General features: G+C 38.4%; 1 protein-coding gene across 2 annotated transcripts in view; it reads right to left on the bottom strand.

The window, feature by feature from the left end:
- The window catches only part of slc45a4a (solute carrier family 45 member 4a), a 50,051-nt gene that overhangs the window by 22,478 nt on the left and 7,952 nt on the right, over positions 1-19,621 (bottom strand). For both annotated transcript variants that reach the window (XM_007564886.2, XM_016677931.1), the window contains exon 3: positions 9,408-10,627. In XM_007564886.2, the coding sequence (XP_007564948.1) occupies positions 9,408-9,714 (307 nt within the window). In that variant the 5' untranslated portion in view covers positions 9,715-10,627. The remainder of the gene's footprint in view (positions 1-9,407; positions 10,628-19,621) is intronic.

Below are 19,621 nucleotides of genomic sequence, written 5' to 3'. Positions count from 1 at the left end.
CGCCGCGCTAGACATTCGATACGTGCCTCCACAAAGCCTTTGAATGCAAACCAGACGCACCATAAGAATTTAACGATGACACTTGACTAGATCGAATGTTTCTGTTGTTGATTCTATGTTGGATGACTTTGTGTTTTTATGATGTAAAGCACGTTGAAAAGCCTTGTTGCTGAAATGTGCTATACAAATAAAAGTTGATTGATTGATTTCAGATCTCAAGAAGTGCTATCCTGGTTAAATAAAGGTTGAATGAAAAATAATATAGCTAAAAATCATTTTTCCTCTTCGATGAGAATTTTAAAGATGGCAAATGGATCCATCAAACTGAATGTGATCTCTAAGAGTAAAACCTGGACATTGCCAGCTCCTCCGGGAGGATCCCAACGTGTTTCAACGAACAGAATGAACAAATCAAAACACCTCAAATGACTCTGAGGTATTCCCTAGCCAGAGCTGATTCAGGACAACGATCTGGGTTTCCTGTCAGTGGGACACATGAACCAAGACACCTGCGCTGATGAGGAAGAGGAGCAGTTTTACTCTGAGGCCTGACAGAGATCATCACCGGTCCGCAGACTGGGCTCAGCCGCCCGACACAGGAAGCTCCTTTCACCCACATGATTGCAGATTTCAAATATTTTTGTCATTCTCTTATTTCTCACGAACATTTGAGGGAGCTGGAATGCAGACGAGCAAGTAAATCAAGACATTTGTTTTTCAGCTCAAGTCCTTTTTTCCCCCCATAAAAAGAATTGGAACGCTGCCCATTAATTTGATTTGCCTCTCCAACTTAAAACTATGAAACAATTCTCTAACAAATGGATACTTGCAAATATTTCAGCATAGTAAGAGAAAAGTTAAAAACATCTTCCAGCTGGTGACCTATTCCTTGCTTTCATTTGGCAGTTCTGAAGATAAGCTGCTTATTTAAACTAGAACAAGCAGTAATAATAAAGTCAGAAGCAGCTTAATGGTCCAATTAGCCATTCAGATGTGAGGCTGTTTGTCACGTTCAGCAGGGAAAGGGTTAACAGGTCGCAGGTAATCTGTTTACACCTCAACTATTTGCATACTGAGCTTCCTAGAGGTCACATGAGCCTCATTAAACAAAACATTTGGGCACATTTACTGCAAAACAAACACACTGCACAACCTGTAGGCTGTAATATTTTGACAATAATGTACAACTTAAACAGGTTTAACCTGTGAGATGAATGTTTACTAAATTCTAAAGCTGCATTTCCTTTGACGATAAAATTGCTTAAATTGGATTTATAGAAAGAAATTTTCTTAATGGGATTATGTCAATTTTGCAAAAACTCGTTTATTGTAGTTGTTTAGTCATATGGAAATTGGTGCAAAACTGCAATGGAGACACTTTTTTAGTCTTGTTGCTTCTAAATGAATATCAACTTGTTTTCTTTGATTTATTTAAGGTCTGAAAGCACTGCATCTTTGTTGCTGTTTTGACCTTTTCTCATTTTCTGCTATTACAAAGTTTTTGCTTGGAATTTCAGAGACATTTTGTCAGTAGTTCATATATAAAAGAACAATGTTCATTTTACTCAAACACAACCTATAAAGAGTAAAATCAGAGAAACTGATCGTTTCAAGTGGCCTCTTGCCGTTTTCCAGAGTGAGTGTTGACATCCATGATTTTAATTGCATTCTTATTTAATGGATTTAATTTTTTACATTATCAGAATGTCAAAAAAAAAATTTTTTTGCACACACTTGTAATGGAAACGCAGCTGTTGCTGTTCACCTGATGCATTTTGTACTTAATTATCCTGTTTGGATAAAACTCAAACTCTGGTTTTACAGGAACAAAAAGCAGTGAAAAATAATTTTCTTCCTAGATTTTGTCCCTCGTCATAACCTGGAACCTCATTTTGTTTTTCATTGATTTCACCTAGTTTGACAGGCAGGGGTGAGAAACAACATGCTGACATGATAGCACATAAACACACATATCCAGTTTAGCATTCCTCACATATTTAAACTAGTTTACCGCCTACTTCATGGAAAAAAACATGCGAGTCTTATGAGGGCAGAGAACATTGTTTTGCCTTACGAGTGATGACTTGGCTTTTCAAAAACACAAACAACCCACAATTCAACTGTGCTGCAGCCCTGACGAACCTTTTACACAACGCGTAGAAACCGGCAATTCAGATGTAATGAATCGATTTAATCAATTAGTTGAATTTGTTGCTTATGAAGACATTTTCATCAGCATCTCTTACAGCTTCCACTTATTTGGACTTTGAATTTAGGTCAACCCCTACAAGGGACGGTTGAAATGAAAGGTCATTTATAATTACTTCAAAGAAAAAGAAAGGGAGAAAAAAAAATCTACTTGTAAGCCACATGTGTCAAACTCGAGGTCCGCGGGCCAAATCCAGCCCGCCACAGCTGTTTATGTGGCCCTCTAGATTCTAGACTAAACATTAAATGTGTTTAAATATTATGTTATCAATCAAATCAATGCAGTTTTTACGTGTTTACTGCCAAATTATATCAATCCAGTCCCTCCAGTTTCTCGAGAATTATTGTGAAAATTCACACAAAATCAACAAATCCCTGCACCTTTTTGCATTAATACATAATTGGGAGTTTGTTGCAGATTTGTCTCAGAAATTGTCAAAAACTTTCCTACTTATACCAAACAGCTGCCTCAGCCTTAATTGATGTCAGATTATAGTCTACGATCTATACAGCGAGTAATAAAAAGTTGCATTTTCCATCATAAATAAGCTAAAATATCGCAAATATTCCCAAATTAGTCCCACAAACACTTTGAGTTTTATTGTAAAAAAAAAATCACAAAAAGAATCAAGCAATCCTGGAGGGACAGAAAAGATGTTCAGTATTATTTAATTTTAATAATTCATTGATATTAGAACAGTTTGTGATCAGGTTTTATCAACACATTCTGGCACAACCGGCCCTTTAAGAGCATTCATGTTCCTGATTTGGCCCCGATTTGGCTGCAGTTCTAGTTTGCAAACATTTCTTGTCTTAATTACTACTGCTGCAATCCAATGCACGTCAGTGCTGACTACGTGAGAAGGCAAACTCACTGGAGTGGACCTACTAATAGAAAGCTTTAAATAACCGCCTGAGTGATAAACTGATCGGTTCCTTTACCCGAGTTGACAGAACGTGTGAGATAACCAGGATTGCTGCTAAAAGCGCCAAGAACAAAATTCACACGGCGAGAAACTTGCTCTCAATCTTTCCCTATAGAAACGTCGTTTCCTACATTTTATATCCTCGTTTTTTCATTTCACTAAAGCATGAAAAGATGCATTTTTTGTAGGTTTGACCACCGTCTCCGCCGTAGTCCTTCCACTTCGGTGAACGATTTGGTCAGATTATGGTGATTAGTCCCCGTGACATCAAGCCAGTCATTTATATAACCCCGTCTCCAAGGTCATCCACTGGATTAGGCCCGCCAATGTGACGGGATCCCTCAAGCGGATTAGGTTACCTGGCATGCAAGTATAAACAATGCAAGATCAAGCTGATTTTCCACGATAAAGCAGAACGGTGTGGTGTATTTTGGAAATCTTTAAAAGGGTAACAGCTAATATGACACACTATATTTTAGCTACTACGATACGTAAGAAACTAGAGGCTGGAATGGGGTCAACTTATAAAAAGAAGTCTGGCATCGCTGCTAATGTGCAGGGTAGAGAAGAGAAACTGCTTGAGGTTGTCGCCAAGTAAAGTAAAGTAAAGTAAACTGGCTGGCACAATGACGATCTGCCAAAGTGATTAAATTACATCAGAGACTAAGCATTAAATGATTATGTTGAATTCCATTAAAGGAGAGAAGGAAACACTTTAATATAATCAGCTGCTCCTTCCAGGCGAACGTCCACTCTGAGCACAAGGACGTTTCCTGTAGTAATCTCTTCTGGAAAAGCAAAGAAGGCTAAAAATGTTGTCCGTCTGCCAGGTCTGCAGTGTTTTGGTGCATCACTAAAGCCAAAATTCATCCAAAACAGGTCAGGTAAGAAAGGAAAACAACTGATTCTGAACCAAGTGCTTGAAGCATTTATGTAAATTTTTCTATGCAATTTCTTTTTTTTTTTCTAGAAAAATAACTTTAGAGCAAATTAAAGTACTTTTTTTTGTTTTTAGTGTTTGAAAGATAAATTTACCTATGCAATGATGCATCCAGAACCGTTCTGGTAACACTTAAGGTGTGTGCATAATAACTCTGTCACAAACATGAAGGAGTGTTTATGAATGTCTATAACTGTTGTCATGAAGTGTCATTTGGTAAATAATGACACTTTTAACGCAAAGTTGACACTTTTAATGAGCTTTCAATGCAACTTTTAGTGCACCTTTGCATTAAAAGTGTCATTATTTATCAAACAACAGTCGTAGACATTCATGAAAACTCCTTCATGTTTATGACGGTCTCATGACGTTCTTATGCACACACCATCATATAAAATGTTACATTTCTTTCTAGTTTTCAACTTTATATGGAGGTTTTTCTACTTTCCATATTACTGTTTAGGAAAAAAAAGCTAAAATCATAAGTCAGTCAACGTTCAATCCTACTTTCTGCAACGTTTCTTTAGATTCAGTCTCATCTCTGAAGCAGATGTTGACACAGTCCCTCAACTTCTTTAAAAGTAATTTTAACATAATTAAAATTCTGTCACAGATCATAGTTTTGTCAGTTTTTCCCCATAATTTGTCTTCAGTTTCCCTTCATCAGATTCTTTCTGGATCTGCTTTTGGGCTCTGTGCTCAGGACTCTAATGTAATGGCCCATCCTTAAGGGAGCAACGCAGCACACTGTCCCTTTCCATCACCTCCTCCCCATTTGCACCACCGTCTCCCTCTCATCTCACTGGGTAGAGTTCCTACAGACGGTAGTTTAAATCTGAGGCCTAACGCAAATAAATCACAAGTCACTGCAAGTAAAATAAAAAAAAAAACAACTAACAGTTAAAACGTTTAAATTTCTGACAAAACTGCAGAAATTCAGCTATTTTTTGGTCATATCCAAGTGTTAAGTTCTTGGAATATAATCTAATTTAACCCTTTTTTATCTTCCACTATTTTAGTATGTTGTTTTCTGAGAGGAAAAGATGTAAATTATAGGAAAAAAAGTACAAAAAAAGCATTTCTTAGCTACAGTAAGTGTCAAATATTAAATACAAAAGAATACAATGCAGACATCCAGGCATGATGGGATACGTTTGGAATTAGAAAAAGGTTCATGCAAAGCTTGTACTGAATCACTTAACACCAACAGCTCGACAGACGGCTCCTTCTGAAAGGAGCTGATGATTTCAGCATTCGCTTTGTCTCCTAGCTTTGAGGAAAACGTCTGTGTGCATGAATGTGAACAGCAGAGAGCTTCACACACAGGACCTTGTAGGGTAGAAGCTCCTCCTCGTTTCTGTCCCCCGTGTAAATAAGGGCTCCTTCATGAAGCCGAGGCTCCTGCACACACTCCGTTCCCCTGACCTTTGTGTTGAGGGGTTACACACACCGACACAAAAGTTTAACTCTGCATGAACCAACCAACCAGCTCAGCGTCTATCCAGCTAATTCCAGCAACTACAGAGAGCATTTACTCATAGTACAGTACTTTTATTGTCCCAAAATGTAGAGTTTGTGCCTCAGTGTGGATTGTTTTTAGTGATTGGTCAGAGTACGGTAAAAACATAAAATATAAGCGGCTTATAAATGTTTGTGTAGATCTAGAAGTTAAATGCAAAGAAAATAAATAGTTAAAGAGAGAAAACATGAAAACACTTCCTAACAAACCCCAACGCTGAACAATATTTTCCCCTCCAAGTGCTTCTGCATTGCTGACACCTTGTTTGTCCTGTCAGCAGTTTTTCAACTCTGCCACAATGGTCCTGTCAACACTTTACAACACTGTGTTTGGAGGGGATATTTTAGTCTGTAGCGGCATTTTTTTCCCCCCTCCATTGTGGTTGGTCAACAGAAATAAGCTTGAGGTGACAAGTTACATCAATCTTTAATAATGCATCCGTGACACCAATAAGGAGTAAAATGAAGATGTTAGCAGTGGATAACAATGCACAAGAGTCAATTTTTATACGTTTTCCTCAAAATATCACTAGTCTTAGCTGCACTTTCTTTTAATTTAGTTTGATGAGCAGTCATCACCGTCTCTGCAGGAAGCAGCTAGCAGAGCAGTCAGCTGAGTCCTCCATGACTTTTAGGGCTGCGTGGTGTCAGGGAGTTTAGAGATTGTGATAATATTTGCAAATATCGCAATGATGACAATATCAGTGGCGATATATTTATAATTTCTTCTTTCCTCGTTCTTTCATCAGAGAAAGTGATCTAATGGTGGGCAATAGCATTTAAAATTTCATGTGGCATTTATTGTGACAACCAAAACAGTGACAATGCCAAACTATTTACAAACTCTTTGATTTCTTTTTTAAGAAACTATCAATAATAATATATTCAAATTTATTAATTTTCATTGTTGCTTTCATGCAACCAAAAGTGGACTAAGTAGTAAAAGAAAAGAAAATTTCTGAAAACGCTGCCAGTTTTTTTTTTTTTTAAGTATCATTGAATGACATTTATTATTATCTTGATGAATCAAAATATTTATCATAGTGACAAAATGTTCACGATAACAATAAATAATACAATAAGTGCCCGTCGCTATGTGACCATCTGCTGCTGTGAGACTCTCTCCAACCGGCTAAATATCACAGTAGCATGTGAAATGGAAGTTCATGATACTTGAAGTATATCTGATAAGCATTACTGCACTCCAAGCATTATTGCACACACTAATATTGCGATTATAATGACAATTACTACCTTATTTTCCAAACTGACATGTTTTCACTGCCATCTATTATGAAAAACTGACTTAAAAAACACTGAAATATCCTGAAAACTTCCACATAAGAAGGCAAGAACTTTCCTACAGTCTGACAAGCTGAAACAAGCTGCAACAATCTAGTAATTAACACAAATCCTCTGGATTCTTTAAACTCAATAGTCCTGAATTGGAGGATTAAGAATTCATAATTGCAATTACATTCATCTAAAACGCGGTGAAATGCTCTTCAAAATAAAATGTCAACTGGAGAACCTGGCATGATAAAAACAGCTCAACTAGTTTTCTTTCTTTTGTGATAGATCTGAGACAGAGTCAGATTTGTTTATTTCAGGGGATTAATCGGTACAATTTGTACCTCACAGCCATTTCAAATTTTACTAAGAAGGGTTCAGACGTGTCCTGATCTGAAAAAAATAGGCTAAGGCAGCTAAATCAGGGCTAAAATTAGAACAAAAGCATGCAGCTGTCTGAATCCACAGCAGGCTGGCCTGAAACGGCGTTACACTGATATGAATTACACAAATTGTTTCAGCTTAATGCCACAAACACAACATAAATTCATTTACACATGCCAGGTAATTATTCTAGAGGAAATAATTACACATAATTCTAGCTTTCAATAACTTTCCTTCACCCTGAACAACATCCAGGCGTGTTTAAGCCTCGTTGTCTCCATCGGCCCACTTTGGGGGGCCAGACCGGCTTCACGGTGGCCTGAGTGACCTCCCTATAAATGGCTTCTTAGTTATGTAAGGTAGGAGATCAGATGGGGTCACTGAGGGAGGAGAAGGCATTTAGAGAGGGCAGGCACTGAAAGGAAGCAGCAAGAGGGACACGCCATCAACTACAAATCAGATTATGACAGTTTCTAACTGATTCGTCACCACTTTTCCACTCATATTACCAGTAATTTTATCAATTTTCATATCAGGCGTGGCTCCAGTGAAGGCTTTGATTCTTTCTGCATTGGTTTTAGAGAGTCCCAAATAAAATATTTACTAATGTAAAGTAGGCTTTGTTCCTGAATACACACCTTTATTTATGTAAACAGTGAGTCAGAGAACATGGCAAATAATCCGCAGGAGGAACTAGGTCCAAGCAAAGTGGTGGGATAAATGGTTACTTTAGACGCCTTGACTTACTTTAAATAGTCATCAAGAAATAAAGCAGCTATGTTTCAGCATATATGGATCATGTTTTCCTATTAGAACCAAAAAATTGTGGAAGTATACAAAGAAAACTGTAATTCATGCGGATAGACGAGTGAAAAATATGTGAAATAGTTTTTCTTCTGAGTCAGAAGTTTCTGTGATTGTATGATGGCAACTTGTAATCCCTGTTTTAGCTTCTGGAAGATTTGGATGTTTTCCCAAATAAAACTAAAACTTAGTCAAGTTACAAACTCGACTGAAATCTTTCAAGATGTCGCCTGGCGATGCAACACTGACTCACACAGTAGTAAAGTAAAACACACTGGATCTTGCAGATGAAATCTATGACGACTATTCTGTTTCAAATATGTAGGCGGCTCCAAAACCAACAATTTGTGAGGAAGAAAAGGCTAAGATATGATAGCATGGACACAAAAGGAGGATACAGTAGTAACTCCTAGTAAATTTTTCTACCAAACTGGACCGCATGAATTTTATAATGTTTCATGCTGCAGTTGTTGTTTTTTTTGTTGTTGTTTTTTTTTTACATATTTGATAAGACTGTCACTATTTTGTGACAGCAGATCATGCGACAGACATATACTGGCCCTGGACAGAAACAACCAATCAGAGCAAGGAGGAGGGTCTTAGCGGTGTCAGTAAAGGTCATGTACGCACTGCTCACATCCTCTGTTTCCCAGAGCCTGTTGTCAATGCTCAGGCTAGTTAGCATAGCCACTGATGATGGCGGTAAATTGTTTCCCCGCCATTGGTACAATGACCGGCATGTACACAAGCATGATTAACAACACTAAGACCCTCCTCCTGGCTTTAACTTACAGAAAAGTTACAGTTTTATCTCAAGTCTGTAGCAGGAGCCACAATCATCAGATTATTTTTGCCTCTTATGGGGAAAAAAGGAGTTAAAAGGTAGTTTTATAGGCATAAAAGTATGCAATTGTGATGCCAAACATTTTTAAAAATAAAATCCAATAGATGTTTGCAGAATGTTGGGGGCTCTAAAACCAACAGGTGCTTCGATATACAGGGTGGGCCATAAGTTTCCATGCATAGGAGAATGTAAAATGTATATTTATATTTCAGATATCCAAGAAGATGCGTTTGCCGCATGGTTGCACGAAACTTTAACAGAAGTTAAAGTTAAAGTCGTGTGTGAACAAGCATCATAGACGAAAACTGGAAACCTTTCAGATCAACCACTAAGCGGTCCAAGACGTGCAACGATTACACACAGAGTCCCACAAAAATAAAATGTCCAATATAAATTGTTTATTTTTTCTATGTATGGAAACCTATGGCCCACCCTGTAGAAATAAGAGCTGAAAGAGAATATTTTAGACTGAAAAAGTCTAGAAACAACTTACCTATCTGCAGCAGCACAGGTGTCACCAGTGCCGTCTCCATGGCGTAGCAGAACTCTCGACCAAACATCACTGCGCCGTGCATCACCCATCTCTTCAAGGGTATACCTTCGATGGACCCCTCGCTTGCCGACTCCTCCCCTCCTTTGCCTCCTCCTTCGCCCCCCAATCCATCCGCCTCGCCGCCTGCTCCTGCTTTTTCCTCCTCCGGGCCCGATGCGCTGGATTTCTTGGCGCCGATTCTGCCAACCAGAGATCCGACCTGCATGGTGTCAGCCTCTGTGTTCTGCGGAGGCATGGTGGAGGGCATGCACGCAACAAGAAAACTCCCCTTCTAACGCAAAAAAAAAGCACTGAATATTTTGCAACTCCTCCTAAAGGTAAACACAAACTTGTTGTATCAAGTTTGTTGCAGCTTATTTTAAACTGACAGCAAGTTTCTTAAAGCTCAAATTTTCTCAAGCTACAAACTGCAACCAGTGGATGTAACAGACTGACCTGTAAGTATTCAACAAAATGTTCTAGTTAAAAGAAAATGCCTACAAATTTTAAATAACTGGAGAATAAGCTACAAATTCTCAATCTACCAATAATTTTCTTCGATCTAAAAGAGGAGAAAGCCAAAAAGAAATCTGCAACCACTTGTGCCCCAAACAAGTTGTCCTCCCAAAAAAAAAAAAGAAACAAAAAAAAAATCTGCAACTTCAAATTAAATCCTTCTTGTTTTCCTCCCAGTTAAAAAATGCAAATCGGCTTTCCGAGGCTTGTACAAAATCCCCCAAAAATAAGTGAGCAGTTGTATTTCACTGGAAGAGTGAGTGGTACATTCCAAGAGCGGCTTTGTGCGTTTCCTTCTTTGTGTTGGCTTGGGACGTGTGTGAGATGCTGCTTGAACATTTATTTGGTTTGTTGGTATGCCAGTGTTTGCATGTGTTGTGTGCGAGTGTGCGTGAGTGTGTGGATGTGTGTGTGTGGGTGCATAGGGTGTTTATGGCTTTTTTGTCATTGAGGTTTGCGGCTTTGTTTTGCTTTACTGTCTATTACAAGCAGTAAAAATCCATATAGAAGACCATTCGGTGAGCTCCAGAGTCATTTTGTGTCTGGGGGGCTGGATGATGGTGTGGGTGGGGACGGGCGACAGGCTGCAGTGGGAGGGGGGAGAAGGGCGGGTGGCGATGGCGGGCGGAGCTCCTGCGAAAATCCCCATCGATTGGCTGATTAATCTGGAGAAAGAAGCACAAATCAGAACATCAGGACTCAAAAAAAAAAGATTTATTGCTTTAGGCATGACAATAACAGCATGGAAATAAAAATAAAAGAAGCGAGAACACAATAGTTAATACATCTGACAGAATATTCAATATATAGAATATTCACCAAACTCCAGTCCAGAACTGCACAGCATTCTGGGGGATGTAGGCAGAGGAAAGACTTTAGCTAACCTCTCACAACAAGTTAAGCAAAGTTGGTGGAATCAACTCACTCACTCACTCACTCACTCACTCACTCTTTGGTTACCTAGCAACAACTGGCTCACTCACTCTTTGGTTACCTAGCAACAACTCGCTGAGTAACTGGCGCAGAAGTAGTTTCAGGTTGTGACAGTATGACTCACAACTACTTAGAAATAATAATAATAATAAATAAATAAATAAAAAATGGAGAGGAGTGAAAACTAGAGAAAATAGGAAAGCTCAAACCACCAGTATGGCAGTATTTCAGATATTTAAAACAAAAAACTAATCAATAATAATTATTGATATCAGCTGAAGTGAAATGTTTATATTTGTGATGCGTTTTTCAGCCATATCGTTCAGCCTTGGGTATATATAGTGGAATCCTGGCGTATTCGCAGATCAGTGTTCACGTATTTTCCTGTGGAACGAGACTCCAAATTATCTGCGGAAAATGTGCTTATTTTTTCAGAGAGCACTTCTAAAATATTTGGAAGAAATCGCAGCTTGGGGAATTGAAACACCTGGATACAGTTCTACTTGACATGCTATTGGTTGGCATTTGATAATCAGCCAATCCAGGAGCGGCATTTATTTTCCCCTTCTGCTGATTGGCTGTTCCCTCCAGAGATGAGGAAGATCGTTAACTTTTGCTTCTGTGGTAGTGCTAAGACGTTTTCCACTATAATTAGTGAATATTAAGGTATATTTGGTGTTTGAACTATTAAAACTGGCAGTTCTAAGGGTATTTAGAGGGAGCTTCAAGTATACGCAGATTTCAGATTTTGGCTTTCAGTTGTGATACCAAACGGCTACGAAAACCAGCCATTCACTGGAAAATGATAGGACAGGATGCACCGTGACACAAAATAGATGCATTGTAACGTAGAACAATACAACTTGGGTCACATATGAGATGCAATACCACACAACGTGGCAATGCGATTCACCAAAACATTAATGTTTTCATGCTGTTTTCACTTGCATCCATCTGCAGATCAAATCATGCAAAGTAATAAAGCCGAATTCTCATCCTGATTTCTTTTTTCTCCATGATGTCACATGATATCATGGAGTATAAATCATGTGTATAAAATGTTGGAGGCACTTTATACAGAGATACATCGTCATTTGAGCAAATTGTTTAAATGCAAAGAAAACAGTGTATGTAAACCTGTGAATAAGTTTTGCATTACCAAAAAAAAGGCTGCAGAAAAGGGAAAAAACTAACAAACACCTAATTAAAGTGTTGTGGATATTTTTAACGGAGACATTTTTCTTTAGCAAATTTAAGGTTGCGAGTACACAAAGTACCTTTTTGGTTCTGAGCTAGGGGCTGAAAAACAATATTCAAAGAGAAATGAATAAAACTAATGTGTACACCAGTATTTAGACGCAGCAAACCTCAATTGTAAGTTTGAGCTGTTTGAGACAGCCTGCAGACAGATACCACAAGAGACACACACACTCATGTCTTCTCTCCTTTGAAAAGAGTCCATTTTTTTAATTAGTCTAAGCACATGATTCATCCTCGCAGACACTCGGACAGTCTTTGAAACTGGACAGAAAGGATGAAGGAATGCAACGTGGTAGACGACCTGAAGCGTCGTCAGACTGAGCAACTGTTTGGGACAGAGGGCTTGTGTGTGGAGCTAAAATAAAACGACAGATATGAGCACAGAAAAAAAAAAAGATAAAAAAAGTGAATAAGTGAGGGAAGGAAGGAAGGCCTTCAGCTATTAATATGCTTCACAGAGAAAGGCAGATAAACAGTCTGCGAGGAGGTTTCTAACAGCGTTGAATCCCACTGAGTGTTTTTGTCTCTTTGGGATGAATCCCACAGAGAAAACATGTTTCATCACACACACATCAACAGCTTTATGAGTTTCATCAGGCCTCTGAGCAAAACAAAGAACTAAATGAAAGAAAGGGAGGGAAAGGAGGCTTTGAATGTGGGGAGTGGGAGGAATAAGTAACGATGCAGAGGTCAGAGGGAAAAGGAAGACCAGCAAACCGAGAGATGAGATCGACAGATGGATGAAGATGGAGGTTTTTCCCCTCGTTCCTCTACTCTCCATTATTCAGCGTTCTCACATGTCGCCATTAACATTTATGACTCGCTGAAGATGGTCATGAATGTTTTAGCGCGCATAAACAGACGCTCCTCCTCATCTGACCCCACACACCCAAGTTGATTACATAACAAGCCTGCACACTTCAAACACTCGTATCCATACACGGCAAAAACACACTTTGTTAATTGTTAAAGGGGATCCATTATCCAAAATTCACATTTTGCTAATTTTTTTGTACTTCCATTCGGGTTTCTGCTGGTTCAGACTGAGTGCTTAGAAAACCCACCAAGCTGGTTTTTGGAGATAAGTTGATGATTTTTGGCATCTGGAATATGAGGCGTTTCTAAAACTTTCCAAATACAACGTCACAAATCAGCAGGCTCTCCCCATCACCTAGCAACCCCAGTGTTGTTCCGTCTGTCACCTAGCAACCCAAGCTGAGCTCCAGCCCTTTTGGTCAGCTAGTTTTACTAATCCATGTAAAACAATGGCTGCTGGAAAAGACAAGTGTTTTGTTGTTGCCTTACGATCCAGAAACCACTTTGTTGCATTCTTGTTGGTTGTGTGGGAGGCTCCACTTCTGCTTTCCAAAAATGTGTGGTTGTATAGTTTTGCATCTATGAGTTGAGTTGGGGGTCTAGCAGCAACTTATTTAGATTTGAAGTGGCAAGAGGTCCTGAAACATCTCATTCTGAAAGGAGCTCAAAATAGGCAGAACTGAGCAGACTAACATCTCATTATCAAAGAACGATTGTGCAAAAAACATAATGAACGTGTTATTCGTAGTCCACAGACCTATCCCAAACGCTTAAAGGAAGTATAATAGGTCATCTTCATTCCTAAAATAGAGAATTACAAACAAGCACCCACAGATTCAATGCTGAGATCTTACCCAACCTCCAAATATGACAACAAGCATTAAGCGGTTAAGCTGGGAATCATAAGAAGATCCAAGCAGGGTGGAGATGCAACAGCTACTCCACTTATGAGCCTTTTATTGTCATGTTTACCAAGCTGGCGCAAGCTTAAGGGGCATGTGGAGGCTTCCAAATAATTTCCAGAGCTTTGAATATCTCACAAGAGCACTGCTCAGTCCATCAGCCTTCATCAGAGAATCAGCCGACACACCAATGGTAACTCAGGAGAAGCTGTGGGGATTCACAGCTCAGCCAGGAGAAACGTCATAAATCTGACTTTTATTGAGGAGTTGCAGCATTGAAGATATATGATTGTAGGTAAATACAGCAGTCTGTTGCGATAAGCCTTGATTGTCCTCATGTTTGTTTTTCTCATGCAGACTTCCGTCACTCTCTGTGACCCAGATTACATTCCTATAACTCTTTTGTGATTATCATGCTTCAGTGTTTTTGTTTTTTCCCCATTAGAAGTGCTGAATTGAAACGAGTGGCTAAGTGTTGCCATGTTTTTATTGTGAAACTCATCATGTGTGTCACTGTAAAATGTCACTCTGCCACATTTGAACTTCAACCAGCAGGTGAGTGTGCTCGTCTCCACACGCAAGCCAGTTCTCACAAAAAGATAACTTTACGGGATTCGGTGATTTAATCAAAGACAAACGCCAGAAATGAAAACAAAGTCAGAGTTTGAAGATGGGTGTAGTCAAAAAACAAAAACAAACGACTTCTCAACATGTTTACAAGCCGCTGCCAAAGCGGCGGCAAGTGGGAAGCTTAAGTGGCAGCTTCAAAACCAGAAAGTTATGAGTCTCTTTCCTTTAATTAGCTGGAAAAGTTTGTCACATTTATCTGAGAGGGAAAACAGTTTTTTTGTGTTTTGCATGAAATGGCTATTACTTCTAACTATCTAGAATAAAAGCAAAAACAACTAAAAACATGAAACTAGAGGACAACTATCTTTTGTTCTAATTTATTTGAGTTTTAAGAACATTTACTTTGTTCTTTTTTCAATTCCAATAATATTTTTATACTATTTTACTATGTATTTATTCTAAAATTCTGGATAAATTATATAGAATTTTACTTTCATTTACATATTTTTAAATGTTATTTTGGGGGTTTAGTTTTTGCTTAATATGTTTTGTTATTCATTGTATCCTTTTATTTTTTAATCCATTTTTAAATTTGATTAAAAATGTAGGACTATTTTTATTTTGAGTCTCTAACTTTTATTAATTTAATATTTTATTACGCCGCTCTAGTTCTTTATATTTTTTATAAAATATTTATTGATTATAAATTAAATGTATTTACTTTGATATTATTTCTTTACATTGAGAAATGTCAATTTTAATAAATTATTAGAATAATTGATTTTTCAATCTAATTTTATCTGATTTGACAACTAAAGGCATTTTCCCATCATTTCTTTTTCTTTTAATACAACATAAAGTAGAGAATGTGATCTGATTTTACCGATTTATGCAGCTCTCCTTCCAGATCTCTTATTATTTCTTTAAGTTCGGGTAACATGAGCTCAACTTATAAACAATTGCAGCTCATACTCCTTTGCAGTTAGCTACAGCAAAATTCAGCCTCACGTAGAGAGGCGTAAAGGACTGCAGCAAAAGACTCACAGACGTCAGTAAATTAAAGCCAAGTATAAAAAAAAAGAGGTGGAGACGAGAGGGGTATAATTATGACAGATGGTACGTGAAGGAGGTGTCTGTAAAGTTCAAGGAGAGGGACAAATTAAGAGCATCGTCTCCTGTGTTCCTCAGATCAGCGCCCGTACACACAGGTCTATTTTAGTGAGTGTTTATTCCTGTACCAGAGCAGATTACCTGTCACACAAACATGACATTAAGGCAAGCTCAGACTTGCTCACTGCATGTACCGTCTCAGTTTCCACGCAATTTCTCTTCATTATCTGTCAGGTTTATACACAAGAGGCGATTATACGGACTTAAGTTATTAAGAGTAATGATTCTGGGTCTTAAACTTCAGATTTTTGCACATTTTTGGTGACATTTGTTTAAGTATGTTGTATGAGAGCTTACTTGAGTCAGAGGAGGTCGAAGTTGCAGGCATTGAAAAATAAAACGCAGCCAAATTTAAGTTGCAAAATGCTTAATTCATATAAACTGATATGAACAGGATAAAAAAAAGTGTAGTGGAGCAACCACAAGAAAATGACAAGTATTTAAAATTAATCTACAGAAAAACAACTACAGAAGTGGTAAAAAATATATATTTTCTGGGGGAAAATAGAAAAAGATGTTATGTTAAGTTAATAAATTGTTACATTTCCAACTTGTTTGGTTTCTTAAACTTCAACCAGGCAATCCAATATACAACAAACGAGATTCAATAAGAAAATGAGCTTTTTAAATGGGTGTAACCACTGTCCTCCACTTTGCTCATTAACCCATAAATCCATTTTCTTTCAGGTGTTGCACAATTTAAGAGAAAATAAAAAGGTTTTAAAGTGGTATAAGAGGTATTGCCAAGGAGCGATGCTACCACAAAGAAAACAACTTTTAAAATCAAATTAAACTGGTTTAAAAGGTTTGTGCAGTAATATGGCCAACATAACTGGTTTGACATGTTACGATAACACATTAAATGCTAATGGTCTAACAGACTGTGGAAATGACATCCTGATTTATTTTTAAACAAATGTCATGCTTATTATTCAGCAAAATATTAATCTTTATCTGCTTTTAAGAATCACCAAATATGAAATGATCCCCGATTCATCTTTTCCTGATTGATTTATTTTGAGGGTCTGCAGGGTATCAAAGCTAAAAACAAAACAAAACACAGGACAGGCTCCGCTTGCATACATTTACACTGGAAAATGTAAAGTTGTTTTCAACAACTCGGTCTGCTAAAGAGGAGCGTTGGATTGATTTAAAATGCAACCAAGCAGAAAAACACAGAGAACTCAATCCATCCAGAAAAACAAAAATTTAATGACAAAAGATTATTTCTAAAGACAAGTTACCGCTTAGCAAAACACACTCATATTTTATTCATTTGAATATTATTGAAAATCTCAGTAACTGAATTCACCAAGTGAAATATGTTCTGTTTTCAAGCCTTTCTTTTTGTAAATTCACAATAAGAAGACCGAGGAACACAGCAGTATAAAGCTAAAGAGAGCTTTAACTTCAGAAAAAAGTTTTTGGAAAAAAAATTTACATTTACCTCCACTTCTTTATGCATAACAATTACAGCAAAATCTCTTTACATTTTTGGTTGTAGCATGACAGAAAGTGGAAAACGTCACAGGGTTTGAAGACAATGCCTGGTTTTCTGCCCCTCCAACCTTTGTGTGTCTGAATCAGTGAAGCGTGTTTCTAGGAACTCTGCCACCCGACTCGTTCAAAACCGTGTCTATTTGTAGGTGACATGAATTTTGGTGTTGAGGCACGTGAGCGCGCCACAAACGGCGCGGCCCTGACCCAAATGGAGCAGCATATAGATTACCTCAGGATCAGGTTCACATGCCACTACAACAATGTTTACGAGGGTCTCTTTGTTAAAAGCATCGCTTTAGGATGCATTCATCATGAAGCATGCATAGCTCGGTGCTACATAGGAGGGAAGTTTAAGGAAATCTGAACGCTGCAGGTGATGACATCCAGAGGAAAGCAACCACACTCCCAGCTTTGGGAAGCAGATGGCAGGGATAAGAGAGGAAGAGAGGGATGGACGTTGGAAGAGTTAAACAACAGACTGGATGTGTTGCAGAAAGTGCCGAACTGCTGCAGTGCAGAACTGCAGAAGAAGGAGGGGAGGGGGCACATGTGCATCAACGTGCAGCAGCAGCAGCAGCATCAATGACAAATCGCCTCCTAATAACGCAGGGCTGGAATCACTACACCAGCTTTTATGAATATAACGTAATGTGGACACAGAAACAGTAAAACATTTTTTGTCGTCGCATGAACAGCATAAGCAGAACTGATCCAACATTTGTCAAACTTTGAGTTAAGACTCACCACTAACACTCATTAAATAGTAAAATGAAGCAACTACTGCATTTCTTTGTTTGGCTCACAGTGATTTTAGCCACAGAGAGAAAAACAACACGTGGTTTAACTTTTCTGTTCGTTTAGATCCCAGCAGGCTAAAAAAAAAAAAAAAAAGAATAAATAGCAATGGCTAGCTAAAAAAATCAGCCAGAGATTTGTATGGCATGATGACTTTCAGTAAAAATATTACATTTCACTGTGCCAACTCACACAAAAAAGTTATAACATGAGTCATGACCTAATTTTAGTTTATTCAAACAAGAAAAGTGCCAATTATACACTGGAGTCCAGATATTCACAGTTCAGTGTAGGCGGACTTTGATTACTCCAAATTATTTATGGAAAATCTTTGTTTGCATGGAACATATCCAAACAAATTTTTAAAATGCAACTTGGGAAGCTGAACTACGTCAGTGCAATACTACTTGACATGCTATTGGCTGGTGTTTTTCAAACCAGCCAATCCAGGAACACCACTAATTTTCCTTGCTGCTGATTGGCTATGAACCCCCAAAAGCGGTACACTGTAAATATTAGCTTTTCTTGTTAGTGCCAAGATGGAGAAAGCAAAAATCTACATCAATATAAACAGAGGACCATTCATTGTGACATTTGTAGTGACGCCATATAATGTCTGGGAATTTTCAGGGTCACCAACATGGGAAGAAATCTGTACTCACTCACTGGTCATTTCTTGTCTCATTTCATAAAATAAAAGAAGGGAGAAACTTTATGCACAGTCATAAGGATTAAATTTAGATCTATGTCAAAACTAGAAAGGAAACAGCATTATCTTGTGCATTTCCTACCTCATAAAAGCTACTTGATACTTTAAAATATACAGGAAAAGTTAGCCCAACATGAGCAGAAAACGACAGGAGCAGTGAATATTTTCAGCCCTGCTGGTTATTAAGCAGGCTAGTTAGCACCCTGGTTGGCCTACATACCTACTGTAATCAGTCCACAGCCAGATTAGTTAGCACCACAGACAGTGAGCATGCTAACCCACATCACATACATTTTGTTATGCATGTCACAACTTCTCTCCAACATTTCCATGAGCTCCTCCAGGTTTCAGATGACGGACAGGATGCGTTTTGCACACTGATGAGTGTTTGAAACGGCATATAACAGCATTATATTCTGATGTTTATTTATTTCTTATACACCATCAGACAGTTTGAGGACACTGACCGACCTCACACACAAACTGTTATTTTAATCTAGGGGGCCTGTTTATCCGTCTAGACTCTAAATGTCAACGTGGCGTCGAGTATCTCATGAATTTAGCGCCGTTTTTTTTAATGTAATCCACTGACCCAAAAACCTTCGCTTCACAAGCCGAACACGAACAGATGACCCCCACCTTTGTGTAAAAGTCGCCGTAACTCCAGCAGGTCTGGATGTTTTAAAGAGCGGGGGGTCAGATGAGCCTTGGCCTACTTCTGCTCCTCCTCCAGTGTCGAGCCTCGGCTCAGAATCAGCCGTGCTCCTTTCTGATTTCAAGACCGCTCACCCGACGCTGCAAGACTGCAACCTCCACCTGCATCCTGTCTTTCTGACCCAGTGGGTGAACGCGGGGGCTTCTTATGTGTGTGTGTGTGTGTGTGTGTGTGTGGATGCTCTTCCCCTCCAGCCTGAAGCTTTCAGCCTCCAGGGTAGTCAAACAGGACGTTAAATTAAACAACAAATATGCAATATAAAGCAGATCGACTCTGGCTTCTTTTTTTG

This window comes from Poecilia formosa, unplaced genomic scaffold, assembly GCF_000485575.1.
Source record: "Poecilia formosa unplaced genomic scaffold, Poecilia_formosa-5.1.2 Scaffold169, whole genome shotgun sequence".
Lineage (NCBI taxonomy): Eukaryota > Metazoa > Chordata > Actinopteri > Cyprinodontiformes > Poeciliidae > Poecilia > Poecilia formosa.
The sequence above is the reverse complement of the archived record's forward strand: the minus strand, read 5'-3'. Positions and strand labels throughout refer to the sequence as shown.